Source organism: Panthera tigris, chromosome X (genome assembly GCF_018350195.1).
Source record: "Panthera tigris isolate Pti1 chromosome X, P.tigris_Pti1_mat1.1, whole genome shotgun sequence".
Taxonomy (NCBI): Eukaryota; Metazoa; Chordata; class Mammalia; order Carnivora; family Felidae; genus Panthera; species Panthera tigris.
The window spans coordinates 101685639-101704446 of record NC_056677.1 but is presented as its reverse complement, the minus strand read 5'-3'; the positions used below and the strand labels follow the sequence as shown (position 1 = coordinate 101704446).

At 39.9% G+C, this 18808-nt stretch overlaps 1 protein-coding gene across 1 annotated transcript in view; it reads left to right on the top strand.

The window, feature by feature from the left end:
• TENM1 (teneurin transmembrane protein 1) overlaps positions 1-18808 on the top strand; it is a 734132-nt gene that overhangs the window by 632693 nt on the left and 82631 nt on the right. The window contains exon 24 of the mRNA XM_042974325.1: positions 435-667. Coding sequence (XP_042830259.1) covers positions 435-667 — 233 coding nt within the window. The remainder of the gene's footprint in view (positions 1-434; positions 668-18808) is intronic.

Sequence of the window (18808 nt, the reverse complement as noted above, 5' to 3'; positions counted from 1 at the left end):
AAGTAAGATTCTGAAGGATGGGGAAGGCAGGAAGACAAGAACTTCTGTTTGGGATTTGTTGAGTTTGAGGTGACTGTGAGCCATCCGGGCAGTCATCTAGTAGGTAATTGGAGAACCGGGTATGAAAGACATTGATGACAAAAATTATTTCCTGGGATTTTCTCTCTTCTGCTTCTTTCTCTGCCCCCCATATAGATGGTATTGAAATACCAGCTTCATCGCAGGTTGGCAGTACACACTGAGGTGTTAAATACTCAGACCCATTACTAGAAAAACAAAGTAGCATCCATCCCCTCAGTACATGAGAAAGATCCGTTTCGGGTCTTTTTTTTTGCCATCTCCTAAGAGAATTTTCCATCTGTGACAAAAGGCAGACCCCAGGGGATGTATAGTGAACAAACTACTTTGAATAACTTTACTTTTCTCTTCCTTAGCACAAGTCCTGCCCATAAATACTACCTGGCTATGGACCCTGTGTCTGAATCACTTTATCTATCGGACACCAACACTCGAAAAGTCTACAAGTTAAAATCTCTTGTGGAAACAAAAGATCTTTCCAAGAATTTTGAAGTGGTGGCGGGGACAGGTGATCAGTGCCTTCCCTTTGACCAGAGTCACTGTGGAGATGGCGGGAGAGCATCGGAAGCTTCACTGAACAGCCCTCGAGGTAAAAAAAAAAAAAAGAAAAATCGTTTGTTCATCTAACAATTTCATTTGATCTCACAAAATCCTAAGACTGTTGCCATACTATAGTCCATCTATCTCAATATTGCCTCTGACACACATGGTCTCTGAAGTCCATCCCAGAAGACAGGCATGGTCAGGACTAATTTTTAGCTAATAAGCGTTCGTATTGTCATTAGTGTTATTAAAATGTTGAAATGCTTCTTTTCCGGTTGATAAATAATTATTTCCCAGAGCCCTCTGAGTGCCTCCTGTACACCCCACCCTCTCCCCAGAGACTACTTCCTGGAAATTCCCAGCAGTCCAAAAACTGAAGGGTTAACTCCTGGCCTGTCCTGGTTGGGATCAGGTCTGTGCTCACCTTCTTTCTACCCCTGTGAAATACGTTGAGTATTTCACAGAGTCTGGACATTCCTGGCTCTTGCTTAACTAAGAATTAACGAACCTTTCTTCCATTACTTTATCTAAATCATTCTTAAAGCTATTTGTACTTTCACTTTATGTCCTCCCTAGGGTAGCAAATTCCAGTTTTTTTCATTTCTCTTTTCTCTTTTCTTTTTTCTTTCTTTCTTTCTTTCTTTCTTTCTTTCTTTCTTTCGTTTTGTTTTTTTTTGTTGTTGTTGTTGTTTTTGTTTTGGTTTTTTTGCCTTCTGTGGGAGTTCGGCCTTACTTTTATTTGTCCTAAATTTACTTCTCAGTCTTCCAAAGCCAATCCTCAATTCTGTTGCCTGAGACTTGTGAATAAATCTGCGTTCTCTCAATCAGCATCATGATTTTATACACTTGGATCATATTTCCATCTTAGGCCACTAAGCTGAAGGATAGTCACCTTTAAATCTGTTACCCTATATCATCCACCCAATCTCCTTAATTATTTAATCATTATTCTCTGTTCCTTCTCCACAATGGTGTGTGTGTGTGTGTGTGTGTGTGTGTGTGTATGTGTGCGCGCGTGCATATATCCTTCTAGACTTTTTTCTAGGCATATCATAGAAAATGCATATTTTATTTTGTAGTAATGGATTCATTGTATAGAATGCTGTTCTATAATCTTCTTTTCACACACTTAATATATTATGAACATCTTTCCATGCCAAAAAATATAGTGAGGTCAATGTGTTTCATTTGTTAGATGGTCGCTTATTATTTCAAATTTTAAGAGGTTACTCTTTAGCCATTTGACATTTGCCATATGGGGATTAAATTCCAACTATAATCAGAGTTTAAAGCCTTCCCTTTTTTTCAAGGCCATATTCAAGTCCGATGTCTTTCATAAAGCCTCTCTGGCTAACCCTAGTCCGTTAAATCTGAATTTTTCTAACAGTGTCTACACTACCCAATTACCACTTGATTATATTTTGCCTTCTTTTACTTTCTAGTTCTTTCTTGAATAGGAAGTTTTTTACTACCGAGGTAAACTACTAGAGCTGAGAAACTACATCTAATTTTTTTTTTTTGCATCTTCCCCACTTCCTCAGCAATGTCTTCTACAGTGTGGGATCGACATATGTGCTCGTCGTGTAATTGATCAGTTAGGTAGCTCTTATCTATACCAAATATTCCCAAAAGGAATTTCAGTTGTGCTTTAAAAATATGGCCTCTTTTTCTCAAAGGGAATATAAGCCCCCCACCCAAATATCATGGTAAAGTGTTTTTAAAATATTTCTTTCTTCTCTTGTGCCAGCTCTCATTCCTTACACATAGTAGGTCCACAATAAATACTTGATGAGTGAATGCATAACTCAGGTGCAACATATAATCAGCTCATCTTTCAAGGAAATATATCAGGCTGGGTCCCACCTTTTACACAGATTTAAAACTCATGCAGATATTATAAGGATTTCTGCATAAGAAACAGGGAGGAATCAAGCTTGTATTGTGCCTGAAATTGACATCCTCCTGAGTTGCTGCTTGAATAAAAACCACTCATCTCACCTACCACATTCAACCTGCCACATAAAGGATGAATATCTCAGCTTTTTCAAATAGAACAAATAATTGGTTCACTGCAGGGTTTTTTTTTTTTTTCTTTGCTTGGAAAGCAGCAATAATAGAGTCCTGATGAACAAGATTTACATGAACTCTTAAAGCATCAGTAATGAGAGTGCCAAAATTTATATATCTATTAAAGATAATACTAAACTAAGTTTTTCTTCTTCTTGTAGCTAGTAGTACATTTTTCTTTGGCTTGATTTACCCGTCTTTCTATCCAAGAGTGGCCTTTATAATAATCCAGTACACTTTATCCATCCCAAAGCGGGCAGTGGCCCTAAGAACATCTGGCTCAGGCTTCAGAGAGCTAAATGTCTAATCCATCCGAGACAGCTTTCACCTAACATGCTGAAGCTGATGTTGACAACCTCTGCTCTGATCCAGTGAGTGAATGAGGATATTGAAAGGAGGGGACTGTGTGGCTCACACTAAGTATCCACCATGTCTTCTTCAGCCGTGTTAACAGTATCTGAAGACCCTGTTAGAGATCTTCAAAATCACTCAGATGGCAGAACCTGTGTCCAGACATCAGTTGCTCTTGAAATTGCTGGTCGGGACACTTAGATGCCTGGCTGGGGCACCTATCTCCTTGCTGAATATAGACAGCACTCACCATTGGCAGTGAATCAGAAGTGAGATTCTCATTATATGGAATGCTGCAGGGCAATTTCATAGACTTCTGTAGAAGAAGGAAAAATCATGCAAGAAGTCATTAAAGCACAGTGTGCAAATTGAGGGGAGAGTATTGCTAATTGCTAATGATGTCTTTGAGGTTATCCTGCAGGTTCTTTATCTCTCAAGAAAGACCAATTTGTTTGTTTTTTTCTTTATAACTACCATGCACCTCAGCTCCTTCTTCCTTCCCCCATAGAAGACAGCAAATGTTTAATGGATTTCTTTAAGGAGAAGTTTGATTTTTCTCTCTACCTAGAAGCTAATAAAGAAAAGCTGTAGATCAGTAGAAAATGGAAATGTACATCTAGGGAGTACAATTTCTAGGTTAGGAAAGAGAGCTTGCTCTAAGACTTTAACAAGCAACATATTGCAATTATAGGCAGGCTCTCCAACATGTCCTTAATTATGCAAGGTAAGTCAAATAAATGTTAATCTGCAAGACAGCTCATTTATTTTCTGAATCTATTCTAAAAATAGGATGAAATGAAATTTGCTTTTGAGATCATTCGTCCTAACGTCGGAATAAATTATGAAATGGGATTAAAAACCAGTCAGCAAAAGGTAAAAGGTCATAAGCCATGGGAATTTTTTTTTTTTTTTCCGAGAAATGGCAGCAAACTGTGACGAATGCCAGGTTAGGGAAGCTACACTTTCTTGTTCAATGCATGTAATGCCAGTGTTTCTCTGGATGACCCTGTGTAAGTCACTGGGCCTCGCTGTGGTTTCATTTCCCTGAACACTAAAATAGACCTGATGATGCCGTTGACTAGTTCTGTTACACTGGACTAGTCATTTAAACACTGGGTGCTGAGATGCCTCAACTGTAAGCTTGAGGGTGTGGGATGATCTCCCTCCCATCTCTAATGCATTGAAATAGCCATAACTATAACTTAGACTGTGCCATATATTTTACAATCTCTAGTCTTCACAATGATGTACAGGGTAAATCACATTACCCCCAGTGTTATAGATAAGAAACAGAGACTCGGATAGGTTAAGAAATTTGCCCGAGTTCACAGTTTACAGATAACACTGGAATTCAAAACCATGACAGAAAAAAGAAGCCTGTGATGCCTCCACTATATCTCACTGCCTGTCTTCCAGCTAAAATTCATGATCTCTTTTGGCTTCCCTGGGAGGGTAGGAAATATTGGAAGATGCTTCTTAACCTAATGACACATACATAGTCAAAAGGAATAAAATGTTTTTATTTGCAAGATAAATGACTTTCAGCCTAGTTTCCTTTTCCTATTAAAACTATTTCTCTGGGGTTTTTTTCTGGCCTAGTGTTGCACTCACAGTGCACCACACAGCATTTACATACCCTATAAAAGTAATTATTCAAGTAAATCTTCAGGAAACCTTGTTACATCTCTTTGGAAGATTCTGCAGTTAAGAACCTCACCAACTTGTTCTTTAGGGATGGAGGCAGGAAACCTTAACTTTATTAAATTTCTTGATTGCACCTGGTAACTACAAATTTTACTTAAAGGAAAAATGAAAGTCTCCCTGAATAGAATTTCATATAAGATAGCCCCTGGGTACTTCTCCTGGGAATAAGTCTTTATCTGATCCAGTTTTATGCACTTTGAGTTGAATCCCAACAAAGAGAAACATTTGCCATTTTGCTCATCAATACTTCAATGTAATGGGGCAAGGGAAAAAGTTTAGCAAAGAGGCTGATGGCATGCTAATCCCTGGCATTGTATATAAGTTTGAATTGACTTTGAAAGATGCTTTTAAAACATGCTTGGATGATGTAGTTGAAACTTAGGTTCCATTTATTATTTTTACTGCAACTTTCTTTAATTCTACAGAGAACTCAAACTAATGAGTCATGTAATAGATGACCAAGTACTTAAGCAGAATGTGAAATGGTACTAGGTGGAAATATAAAATAAAATTTGTGACAAGCTGAATACAATTATTTTCTTAAGTAGATACAGAGGGTGAAGGAGTGGCTGGACATGATGACATTAATCGATGACTTAATTTGGTTCTCTTGGACCTCACCATGGATTCTATCTCTGTTTCCATGTGCATCTTTAAGCAAACTGACCTCAGAACCCAGCGGGGTTTCGGCAATATCCAGATGAGTGCAAACAGCTCCTGAACATTCCCTAGGAGGGAAATGATCCTTAAATCTTAGCAGCTTCCAGAAGTGCTTTCAGGGTATTCATGACACTAATCATACAGGAGTCACTTTAACTTTATTAACAATTAAGAAATCTGGGCATGAGAAAGTCTAGATAAAATTATCTGATTTTGTCCCTACACAGACATATCGCAGGTACATCCTGAAGCTCTACTGATTCCCCCAGCATCTACATGATATTCTAAATTCGGGGCTAATGGGAAAAATGCTAAAACTCTAAGTGGTAGCATCTTGCTGATGTCACCAGGGTCTATGAGGGACAGAATATAGTGAATGAACAGGTACAAGAATGTTCCTTTGGTTCTCCTATGCAATGGAGAGCAGTAATATTTTTCCTAAATTCCTTTAGTACATGATCCATCATGGTGGCATAAACATCTGGATTGACACTAAGGCCAGCCCTCACCAAAATTCCAGGCAGGCAAGCCACAACATGAGCAAAATGAATGGTATATGTAAGAAACTACAAATAAATCAGTATTGTCGAAGTAAAAATATCCACGGGTAATAGGAAGAGCGGGAGCATGAATAGGAAGTTTTGATTTTATCCTGTGGGCAAAGGATTTGAAGTGAGAGAGTGACGTAATCATCCAGTGCACGCATTTTTGATACATTGTTTTGGGGACAGGGTTGTACATGCACCAGAGTAAGGCTGGGGCAAAGAAATCCTAGAGCGTACTGATATCTATAGGACACAGAATGGAGGGGAATCTAATGAAGGAGACAGAAGAAACCTTCAGAATAAGTGAACAAAGAGAGCTTGGTATCCAGGAAGCCAAAGGAATCCTTTGTTTTAAGAAGGTGTGAAATGTTACACATTTGTAGCCATTGGATTAGGCAATGAGGGGTTCCTTGGTGACCCTGCTATAAGTGGTTTGAGTAGCAGTAGGGATGGAAGTCAAATCACAGTAATTTAATGAACCAACAAGAGGAGAGAAAGGAAATGCCTCTAGTGAAGATCACTCTTCCGAGAAATTCAGATGCGAGAGATACAGTGATAAGTAGTGAGAAGACAGGGCACTCAGAGGAGGCTTTATCTTTATGAGATATGGCAATGGTTATAAGCAAATGGAAAGATACAGAAGGGTAGAGAATAAATGATGAAACCAGGTCTGGAGAAGCTGAGAGGGAGAAGGCCTTGAAAGGGAGGGGAGATTAGAGAGACCATTCTAAAATAATGGTGGGTGTGGTGACGAAGATAAGTTTGTAGGTAGAAGGAGCTAGAAAGTTGATGGTACTCCATTCTGATAGCCTCAGTGTCCTCTGAGAATTGGATCTATTCCACTAAAAATGAAGAAGTCAGCATAGGCCTTTAAGGTACATGGGAGAGATCTGGAAGGGACAATTAGTTAAGAAGCCTTTCCGGGTAAGATCAGCATTCTCTCACCCATGGCCGAATTCCCAGCTCAGCTTCAAGGCATTTTCCATGAGGACTTTCCTCCCACATCTTTGTCTGAGAATCAGAGGTGCCTTAAGAAAAATGTGTTTGACAAAGCCTTAAAATTCAGGCAAAATATTTGTTCCTTACTGCTCAGTGATTTCATGCTATGTCCACTTCTGGAGATTTCTTTCCTAAACTATGTTTTTGATCTCTGAGTTTACGGTAGCTATACCAGAGGACTTAGTGCCTATATGCAACCAGAATGAGAGCTTAATGTGTTCCTAGTAGTTGTTCTAATGCATCCGCTTATGTTGGTCAAAAGATTCGACCTTATATTACGTCAGCAGCTGGAACTTGAGAACCTTTCTGCCTATTCTGTCAGAATCTTAAAGCCGTCAGCTGTTGGTGTGGAGAAGTCAGACAAAAGGAAGGCACATAATGCTTAGCCTTGGCTAATGGGTCCAGGAAACATCAATGGTTAATACGGAGAAACCTGTATTAAGTTCATTTAAGTTTTATAAAGCTACGAATGCATTATTAAATGACTTTTTCTTCTGCATTTATTTTAATTTTCATGCATGCATAATATTCTAGCAAACACAGAAATAATATTTTAGAGGCCAAATACTGTGAGAAATGAGTTCCCACGTTCTGGAGTCCAACACAACTAGAAGCATATCCCAGATTCACCGCTCATTAAGTGTGTGACCTTGAGTAAGTCACCTAAATTCCCTGAGCTGTGGATTCCTCATCAGTGAAGTGAGAATACTAGTGCCTACACAACAGTGTTCAATAATACATGTGAAGTGCATCATAAAGTGCACTGCCCAGAATGTAGTGTGTACATATTAAATGTCACCTGCCGTTATGATCAGGCTTGCTATTTTGTTGCTAATAATAATATGTCTTATAGTAGTCACCCAAACATGGAATAAGTTACTTTGGAAGGAGACAGCTGCCATGTCCTTCTAGGACAGCCTGAGACTTGATCATGTCTAAGAAGCAAGAATCAAGGTAGGGTGGGATTCAGGTATTGTATGTGATTTGACTAATCTGTCGCAACCTTGAGATGCGGTAATTCTAGTGCTGCTTCCTTATACGTGTTGTATTTTGAGAAGCCCACGGAGGCCCTCCTAACCAAAGCAATTCCCTTAGGAGCCTACCGTTTCACCATTAAACTCACTCCATAAGGGTTTTCTTCAGATATGAACTTCCATGCTTAGTGCAGGGTATTGCCTGGGAGAGCAAAACCTTAATTCCTCATTACAACACTTTATGGGGGCCTCAAGGGCATAGAGCACAGGATGGATGTGTTTGAATACGTGAGATCACCTAAGGGGGACAAACCAAGGAGGGAGCTGGTCTAGGCGGCATGGGGAAATGTGATGCTAGGTATCCAGCAGAATGGTGGCAAAGGAGGGGGGGGGGATGGTGAAATAACAATGATAGACTTCTCCTCTTCGGTATTGTCTGAAATGAAACCTAGACCCCTACATATCAAGCCAAATAGCACGGAATTATGGTTCTTCCTCTTTTTATTTAGATCACTAGCCCAGATAACTTTGCTTCCTTGTCGCAGCCCCTCAGTGCCACATCTTTCTTTTCTGTCCAATTAAGAATCACCTCAGCGGGGCGCCTGGGTGGCGCAGTCGGTTAAGCCTCCGACTTCAGCCAGGTCACGATCTCACGGTCCGTGAGTTCGAGCCCCGCGTCAGGCTCTGGGCTGATGGCTCGGAGCCTGGAGCCTGTTTCCGATTCTGTGTCTCCCTCTCTCTCTGCCCCTCCCCCGTTCATGCTCTGTCTCTCTCTGTCCCAAAAATAAATAAAAAACGTTGAAAAAAAAAAATTAAAAAAAAAAAAAAAAAAAAAAAAAAGAATCACCTCAGCTGATAAAAAGAGGAACCCCCTCCCACCAAACAAAAATGGCAGAGATCACACACTAACAGACTGCAAATCACTTAAATCATATTTTGAGTGGTGTATTATGGTAACCTATAAATAACTAATTGCATAAAATTGCTTTAGTAGTTTCTAGATGGCAGCTTTAATTAAAAGCACCAGAGACATTTAGAAGTTTAGAAATGGATGGCATGTAATTTGCCCTTTTACCAACCATAAAATGGTAATTAAGGAATTTGATTCACTTCTTCCTATTAAAAGTTTTATGAGAATTGCAAGTTCCTTCTAAATACAGTTTCTCTTCAGCAGAAGGTAGTACGTTTGCTTTATCAGTCTTCTCCAGCAGGGTAAGATGTTTTAATGTACAAATTCTTCAGAAGTTAATTAGGAAATTTCTTTCAGTGCAAAATGTTTGTTTTTGAGATTCTAAAACATGAAACTGTATTAGAGCTAAACCTTTGATCATGGCCCCATATTGCTCTACCATCAATACAAGATGGCTCAATAATTTCAAGTTTACCTAATGCACGGAGCTATCAAATCAAAGAAAAGAGGAAGTCCTTTCCTGCTGAGCCTAGCATGCTTTGCTGATTCTCGAAGGAATCTGAAATCTACAATGTGTTGGCTTCCCAGGGAATCCAGAACATTCACTCCACAACAGAGGAGTCATCAGAAGACGTTTTTAGTTTCATTGGTCCTCCAGCAATACTGGATGCATGTATAGAGTGTGAAACTCCCAACAACATGCAGCAAACCCAGATGTCTTTGGAAACCCACGATTTTAACATCATCAAGAGCTAAAACACAGCTGGAAATGGAGCCAGGAAGCCCATTTTTCTTTTATAATTGATGAGTTGATTGCATTTTTTTTGGCCACTTCAGCCCAAATATCATAGATGGCACCACACAGGGCATTTAGACCAGTGTTTTGAAGGCACTAATGACTTAAGTTATATGCACATAAGAAAGACTGCTGCTAGGTTTGTTTTGTTGTTGTTGTTTAAGTCAAGCAGATTCTCTAGTTATCCAAGCCAGATGAACCTAAGCAGCACACTGATAAAGTGGGACATGTTTGAAATGTCTCCTCTGTATTCCCTGGTTCAGTGATTCCCCTGGCTAACTCTGAGCCCTTGCTTCAACCCTCAACCTGTCTCCCCTGCATAGAAATGCACCCTGTTCTGTTCCCACCCTCTAATCAGAACTAGGCAGTCCACAGTGGTATACTAAAAGGGGATGGGACAACAGGAGGGATATTTATTTCATCCGTGACATTGTTTAGAATTTCCTATGGATGGTGACAGTAAACACACAGACCTGCTATTCATCAGTTTCATTACTGTTTTTACCGTTTCTACTGAAAATTCACTCCCCTTACTGTCGGCACCTGGGACAGACCACTCCCACAGCCCTCAAACCTTGGCACACCCTGGCAGGTATAAAGAAAATACTCACAAAGTAGTATTCAGTGGAAAGTTCAGAATGCAAATTGTATAAACTGTGTGCTGCTACTTCTGTAAGGGTACAGGGGTACTGTGTACATACAGAGAAAAACTGCAAAAGGAAGTTTATCTAAATGTTAGCAGTAATAATTGCTGCATAAGGAATGTTGAGTGATTTTATTTTCTTCTTAGTTTTCTGATCATGTATTATTTTTATAGTTCAACAAGAGACAAAACATGTTATTTTAAAATACATACACATGTATGTACGCGCACGCACACACACACACACACACACACACACACACTGGTCCTATCCTATGGCCAATCTCTGAGGACTCAAGTGTCTTTGCTTTCATAGATGACAGCTCTCCAGCAGGGGTGTCATAGTACTGATGGTTGACACTGGGGTACTCTGATCTGAGCACGATACTGGAGACCTGCAGATGGGTTAATAACGTAAGTCAAGGAAGAAACCTAAATGAAATCTTTGAAGGCATCCTGGCAGGCCAGTAGTAAAAGATATTTTAATTACATTTATTATTTTTTAAGAAAAAGAAGTATAGGGGTGCCTGGAGGCTCAATCGGTTAAGCATCCAACTCTTGATTTTGGCTCAGGTCATGATCTCACGGTACGTGGGTTCAAGCCCTGCATCGGGCTCTGCACTGACAGTGAGCGGCCAGCTTGGGATTCTCTCTCTCCCTCTCTCTGCCCCTCCCCTGCTCGTGCTGTGTCTCTCTCTCTCAAAAATAAACATTTAAAAAAAGATGTACAAAGAATACAAATTAAAATGGCCTGTAATCTTACCATCTAGCTAAGTCCTGTTGATATTAAACATAAAAATATAAAAGTAATATATGTCTACTTTTAAAAGTAACTAGTGTTAACAGTTTGTGATTCCTTTGAGACCTTTATATTTTTTTCCCTTACACGAAAGGAATTGCACCATATAGATGACTCTTCACCCTGCTTCTTTCATTTAATAAAATATCTTGAAGACCTTTCCAGAAAAGCATGTGCATACCTACCTCTTTGTTTTTAAGAGATATATAATATTACAACATATGGGTATACCATAATTGATTAAGCCATTTGCTTCTTGATGGATATGTTGTTGCCGTTTTTTTAAAAATCTTTTACCACAAAAGTGCTGTGCTGAACAACATAGTTCATATATATGGGAGCACTTTTGTAAATATATACATAGGATTAATTTCTAGCAGTAGTAGATATTTCCAAATTGTCCTCCCAAAAGACTGAACACATTGACATCAACAGTGTATAAATGTGCCCATTTTGCCATACCTTTAGCTGCTCTGAGTATCACTCAACGTTTTTTTTCAATTTAATTTATTTTTTGAGAGAGAGCGCCTAAGCGGGGAAGGGACAGAGAGACAAGGAGATAGAGGATATGAACTGGGCTCTGCACTGACAGGCTGACAGCCCCCGAACCCGGTATGGGGCTCAAACTCACGAACCATGAGATCATGACCTGAGCTGAAATCAAGAGTCGGACACTCAACCGACTGAGCCACCCAGGCACCTCTTATTAAACCTTTTAATGTATGTCCATCTGATCAGTAAGAAACGGTATCTTGTACCCTGTATGTAGCTTTAATTTGTATTTCTTTGATTATAAATGAAGTCGAGTGTCATTTCATATCTGTTGTGACCATTTGTAGTTCTTTTTCAGTAAACTCACTCTGCCAATTTTTCTACCGAGCTGTTGATTTTTATGTTTTGTCAATTAGAAAAGCATCCTTTGTCCCTCATATGTGTAGCAAATATTTTCCAAGTTTGTAATTTCTCCTTTTTTAACCATATAGAAGTTTTATAATTCTATATGGTCATATTTGGCAATATATTTCTTTAGGGTCTCTGACGTTTGTGCCTTCCTATACTAAACATATTTTTAAGGCAGATGGGCAGGGCTTTCAATAACCCTTGAATCATACTCTGTGTCTTCCTCCTTTGGGCCCCATGAAACTTGGAAAACTCAGGAAGTGTTTAGAGTAGTTTAAAACGAGAGACTTTGGAGCCCGGCAGATAAAACTGAGTTCAAATCTATTACTAACGTGTTTGAGTCACTGTTTTCTCATCAGTAAAGTGGAGATGATGCACTTACCTTCCTTCTAGGGTTATAGAAGATGAAATGACACGCTCTGGGTTAAGCCAGTTCCTGGCATGGATTAAGTACTGAATAAAGTATGAAGATGAGAATGAGGATGAGTAAATAAGTTTTAAAACTAACAACTGTTATTAACTGGATTGGCTTCAAGGCTAGTAATAATCATTTTGCTTTCAAAATTGTTTGACTATATTCAAATTCTTTTCTGTCAAACTACATCGATTGAATATCATGGCCCTAATTTAATTGCAATCATGTATTTAAAAATTTTTTAAATTTAAAAAATTTAAAAATTGCAATCATGTATTTAAAATATCTGGAGAGAGTTACTGGTGGAAGCTTGAAGGAAGGAACAGCTATGGAAAGTCACAAGTACCTATGTGCCTAAGGAGACAGGCACATAGGATGTCGTTACAGTAAGAAAAATTGGAAACAACGTAACAATCCATCAGTAGAGGCTTAGTCACATGATAGAATATTGTATAACAGCAAAAATAAATTAACTGGATCTACATGTAAAACATTAATGGCCACAACGCATAAGGTTTCATGAATAATAGAGAAGGTTGCCAGAGAATAGAGGGTGTGATATCATTACCATATTATAGTGGTAAAATACGTGAGACCATTTTTAAGGGAACAATTCTGAAGCATTCAGTATACTCACCTGGTGGTGCAGCCGTCACCACCCTCCATCTCCTACATCAATTTTTGAAGCACAGAAACCGTACTGTAGAATTTGTAGACACATACGTATATGGAAAGTGTGGAAACACGTATGGGAATTATGCACACTAACTGCAGGGTAGTGGTTACCTCTGGGGAGAGAAGGGAAAAGGGAATAGGGATAAGGACATGGGGTTTTGGCTGTAGCCGTAACATTTCCTTTTTTTTTTTTTTTTTTTTAAGAGATCTGTGAAGCAAATGTCAACGTCTGTGAAATTTGGGTGGTCGATGCAAGGCAGCATGTAATACTGTTTTCTGAGCTGTCTACCATTTGAAATATTTCATAACTTAAAAAAAGTTTAAGTCAGAAGTAGGGTGTAGAAAACAACTTGCAAATTTATACCTGACAATTCCAGTTTTAAAAGTGATATGTTTGTTTTAAATAAGGCTTTCACTCATACAGAGGTGATATTCAAAATATTTCACAACCTGTGAGTCCCAAGTACCTATGTAACAGAACACACAGAAGTTTTGGCCCTGAAGTAGGGTCTTTAAGGCCCCGTCCTACTGAGGCCAGCTTTCAGCCATTATTTCCTGCTCTGATTGGATTCAAGGCTGTAGAGCCTCACCAACACCTCTAGTATGTGTCCACACGCGCAGTTCCCTAAATAGCTGACCGTGAACTTCCTCAATATTAAAGAGCCTCAATAGAATGAGTCAGCTTTATTGTTGCCCAAAGAAAGTCGCTGTTTCCTTGGGAGTGAGTCCTGGCCCATTTAAAGTTTCTCCCTGAGGAATCAAAGGCTTAATAACTCAAATGTAAGGTTATCTTCAAGCCCCAAATATCAAAGCCTGGCCAGGAAGCCCCAATGTTATTTGCTCTATTTTTCTTCCAGTTTCATTTACTAGCTATTCCATTTTGGTTTTTCAAAAAGCTTGTTAGACTGTGTAATAGGTTTTTGGGAAAAGGAAGGTGGGGAGGTGCCCAATTTTACCAGTATTTACTCAGGAAAGAAAGCTGATTACAGCAGTAGTTTCCCTTAGAGCTCAGGAATCATTCCTCATTTTGGAAGGATCTCTAACCCAAGGAAATTGAAGCCATAGTGGTGGATTGATAGGTCTGCTTTGCCCCTCCCCGAGCCAAACCCATCACAAAATGGCTTCTGCCAAGACTACCTACTTAGGTTTCTATAATCTTTTCTCTGTGTTCTCTCAAGCAAAGTAAAATCAGAACTGTAGGCAGACTACTGCTACCCAAACCCTTCTCTAGGACTTGTCTCTCAAAAGGCACCTTCCCACCTTTCCCAGAGGAGTAAAACTGGGGGCATTTCCGGGGAGAGTGGACTGAAGAAGGGCTACTTTTAAATCTCCTGATTTTAGCCGGTTAGGCTTGAAATTTTTGAGAAACCACAAATCAACACTTTAGTACCTTCAAGGTCTTCGTTGTGATTTTTGTCTTGTTCTGTTATTTTGTTTGTTTTAACTAATGCTGGGCCCAATTTTATTTTCCAAGTATGCCTGGTCTAATTTTAACAGCATGACTTTATTCAACTTTACTTGAACATTAAAAAAATACTGTCAATTAACAAAAAACAAAACCACTGCCTTCTGAATTGGCCCTAAATTTGATATCTTCCTAATTCCTGGAAATGCTTGAGATTTTTGAATTAAGGAACCATTGCAATGTTGCAAAAATGGTATCTGGATACACACACACACACACACACACACACATATGCATACATATGTATTTTTAAGTTTATTTATTTTGAAAGAGAGAGAGAGAAAGAGAGCATGCACATGAGTGGGGGAGGGGCAGAGAGAGAGGAGAGAGAGAGAATCCCAAGCAGGCTCCATGCTGTCAGCACAAAGCCCAACATGGGGCTCGATCTCACGAACCGTGAGATGGTGACCTGAACTGAGATTAAGAGTCAGACACTTAACCAACTGAGCCACTCAGGCGCCCCTGGCTATATTTTTAAATGCCTCCATTTCCTTGTGTTTTACCTCCTTTTTAAGACTCACCTGACTATTAACTAATTTGGTTTTTTTTTTTTTTTCTAGTTGCTCAAATTGTTCTCTTTCTACTATAGATCTTAGTCATTTATTCTGTGAACATATAAAACATTCGTGTGTGGCAGGAGCACACGGCTTAAATGTTGTCACCAATAAGACATTAGTGCCAGTGACCCACTATACTACTTATAAGACTCCCTCTGGTTTTAGCCTCTCTGTCAGACCCACATCATGCTCCCAGTAGATCTTGTTAGAAAAAGAACCACGTTCACTGAGCTCCACTGTTTTGTTAAGCTTTTCAAGCAGCAAATAATCTGGTCTGCATTTGAAAATTTGGAAATTATAAGTGGACTAAAAAGACACATAGTCCCTGCCCGTGAGTGGAGTGTGATGTGGCTGAGGAGAAAAGACAGGAATCCTTAGAGAAGACTGTAACCTAGCATTGGGTTGTGTGATATAAACTGTAAGCACTTTAAGGGTTTAGAGAATGGGAAGCTGAATGACATTTGGAGGAAAAGGCAGAGAAAAATGAGCAGAAGGGGAAAGGTGTGGAGGAAAAGAATCTACGAAAGAGCCAGACCCACGGGGAAAGAAAAACTGGAAACTAGATTCTGACCTCTATTCCTGATAGGTAAGGTTAAGTGAACTCAAAAAAGAGTAAGATCAAAGAACAAGGCAAAGAAGAGAAAGTAGGGCAGTGGAGAACAAAAAGGCAATGCTAAATGGGAAGTGAATAACTCAGCCCTTCCTATGAAGGATAGGATGGTCCCGAAACGGATTTGTTAAAAATGGTCTGAACTGGTATCTAAAGTGCATTCTGGAGTCCAGTCAAACACGGTGTGCTCTTGGTTATAGGCCAGATGTTAGATTTGCAACCTAACAGCACTGTATCTGTTGTGATCCTCATTCCTACCCACTTGAATTGGTAAAATACATGTCCTCTAATAGGCTCAGAAGACTTCTGCCAACACAAAAGAACAATGAAGTTATTTGATTTAATTGACAAGGAAATACCTCCATCAAGATATTCGCAAGACTTTGGAGTCAGTTGGTATATTATAACTATTGAGGCTAGACTTGCACTGTGTCTTGAAAGATGAGCAGGATTGGGATACTAGGAGAAAGAAAGGGCCCTCTCCAGGCCCAGGGAACCTAGTGTGGGCAAATAGGTCGTGATGGCAAAAAGAAAGGTATGTTTGAGAGCCCAGTGCGGAGACCAGTTGGGCCGGAGAAGCAACGCAGGACCCCGTACAGACTAATCATCAGCATCAGCGTACCAGAGATGCTGCCAGAATTACACATCAGGCTCCTGACCTCTAAGTCAAGCCGTGCTGAAGCAGGTAATCGTGGAGCAGATAAACCCCAGCGTGATGCCGGAAAGCTAACAGTTAATCAAAAACGTAAATATGAGCATCACTTGTGTTAACCTTTCAGAAAGATTTCCCAGACGGAATAGATGTTATTTTATTTGATCTTTGCCATAATCCACTGACATGGGCAGCTCAGCTTTTACTCTCACTAGTAGACAAAGGCAAAAAACCCTGAGCACTGGGAGATTATGGAAGGTCTCGAAAGTCAGTCCGTCTTAACCAGATGGCCCAGCCTCTACCCCCAGACTCGTCCTCCTCCTCCCATACCTGTCTTGATGATGTCTGGGTGATTGAATTTAGAGAAAAAAGTGTGGGGAGGGTCTTGGAAACCCCTATCTCAGGTCAAGAGAAGTCACCAGCCCCCTTTGAACAAGGCACCCGTTTTTTTCAATGCCTTTCAACAAAACCTTGTGCGTACAGATTGTCAAACTTGTACGTGAGGCTGTGGAAGAGAAAAAAGTCAAAAGAGTTGTTTGTCTCATCAGGCAACTGCTTTGACTAATTTTTTCTTTTACTCAGATGTCGCACGCGCGCGCATGCGTGTGTGTGTGTGTGTGTGTAATCGTATATTGATTGAGCCCGAATCGGTCCCCTAAATGTCTCTTAAAGTTCCACTTAAGGGGTTTAAAAATCATATTCATGCAGTATTTGTTACCCTGCCTTACCTCCTGCACATGACTGTTGACCACTTTTGACTTTGTGAACTTCTTCTCTAGCGTTAGCTTCATTACTAAAGATGTCCAGATGTTGGAGGAATTTTAAACGGGCCTTCAACAACGTGTTGTTTTTGAATGGGCACCACATGCAAATAATTGTCCTACAGAAAATTGAATTCTTCTTGAGTTAGCCCACTTCTGTGAATAGTAAGCACTGTCAGGCTTAATTCCTCATATCCTGCTTGTGTTGAGTATTCAGGCCAAGGTATTCTCCTTAGTTTGCTTTTTTATGAGAACCTCGTGGTCATTCACATACCTTGAGAGAGACTCATTTTCCCTAGAGTGTAACAACTACAGTTAGGTTTTTTCTGGTCCATGGGCAATAAATAAACTTCCCCTCCTCGGGCTAATTGTTCACATAATGTTCTTGTAAGGCGGTTTGTGTCCTTAGGATGACAGAGGCATCTCTTCACAATGTATCTGAGTAGTGTCCCAGATATAGATGCTTGATGTTTGAAGAATTTTTCAAGGTGGTGGGGAGGGAATATAAAATATTCAGCTTGCACTTGGTAAACCTCATTTATCTGAGCCCATATGTACTGAGGCCCCTTAAATCTCAGCCTGCAGGCATCTTTTAAACAAGAACTCTAGCACAAAAATAAAATAAGAGCTGTGCATTTCAACATGAACTAGAACCATCTTATTTATCCCAATCTCTCTTCACACACACACACCTACATCTTGAAAACGAGGAAAAATAATTCCTACCATTATTAGTGTCTGGTATTTCTGTTAGATATTGAGAGACCACCACCACCCCTAACCCAGGATCTCTGAGCCAATTGCATAGAGTGGAGCTTCATTTTTTTGATTCTCGGCATGAAAACTGTAGCCACCTGCTACAAGCTCAAAAGATTTTATACCAGTAGCTCAATAATGTGGCATTTCCCCAAAGCTGACAACAGTGTTTCAACCACTGCCTTGTCTGTGATGAATCTAGCACAGGACAGCTCAGCTACTGACAAGGGCTACATAATGCTTTATGGACTTAAGTCTTCTACTGTGTCTGTCCAACATGGAAAAGCCTAAAATGTTGAAGCAGGGCCAAGGTGGAAATGTCTGTCCATGATTCTAGGCTTAGAAAAAGTCACTTTCAGAGAGAATTATAGCAATGACTGAGCAATTGGGACACCACTTAGCACCACTTCATCCTTTTCGAAGTGCTTTCATTTCACTGGCTCTTGTGAGCTTCATGCCATTTTACCCTGTATAGTAGGTAGGATATGGGTTAGGCCATCAGGACACTGAGTAGTCAAGTGCCTCACTCAACGGCCGACAGCTAAACTGTAACAGAGGCGAACCTGAAACCCAGATCCCCTGATACGACCCCGGAGCCACTGTTCCCTCTCCTTTTCCTTACGTGGTCCATAGTGAAGGCAAAATCTTGAGGTATTTCTGTTTCCTTAGTACTCCTGAGATGGTAAGATTGGAAGACATCACAAGATCATAACACAAAGCTGTTGACAGAGCAAAGTGGATTTGAGGGAGTCTGAGCTATTCATTGTAGCTAGCTACACGGATCAAATTTATGTGCAGTTAATATGATCCACTTGATCCATGGTTCTTATTCTATTTGTTCTTAGTTGGTAACCCACTTCCCCCCATATTGTAATCATCACTAATGGATAGGGGACTGTACTCACCTTAAAGATCTTTGGAGAGAAAAATTACCATTACCTCCTTTCT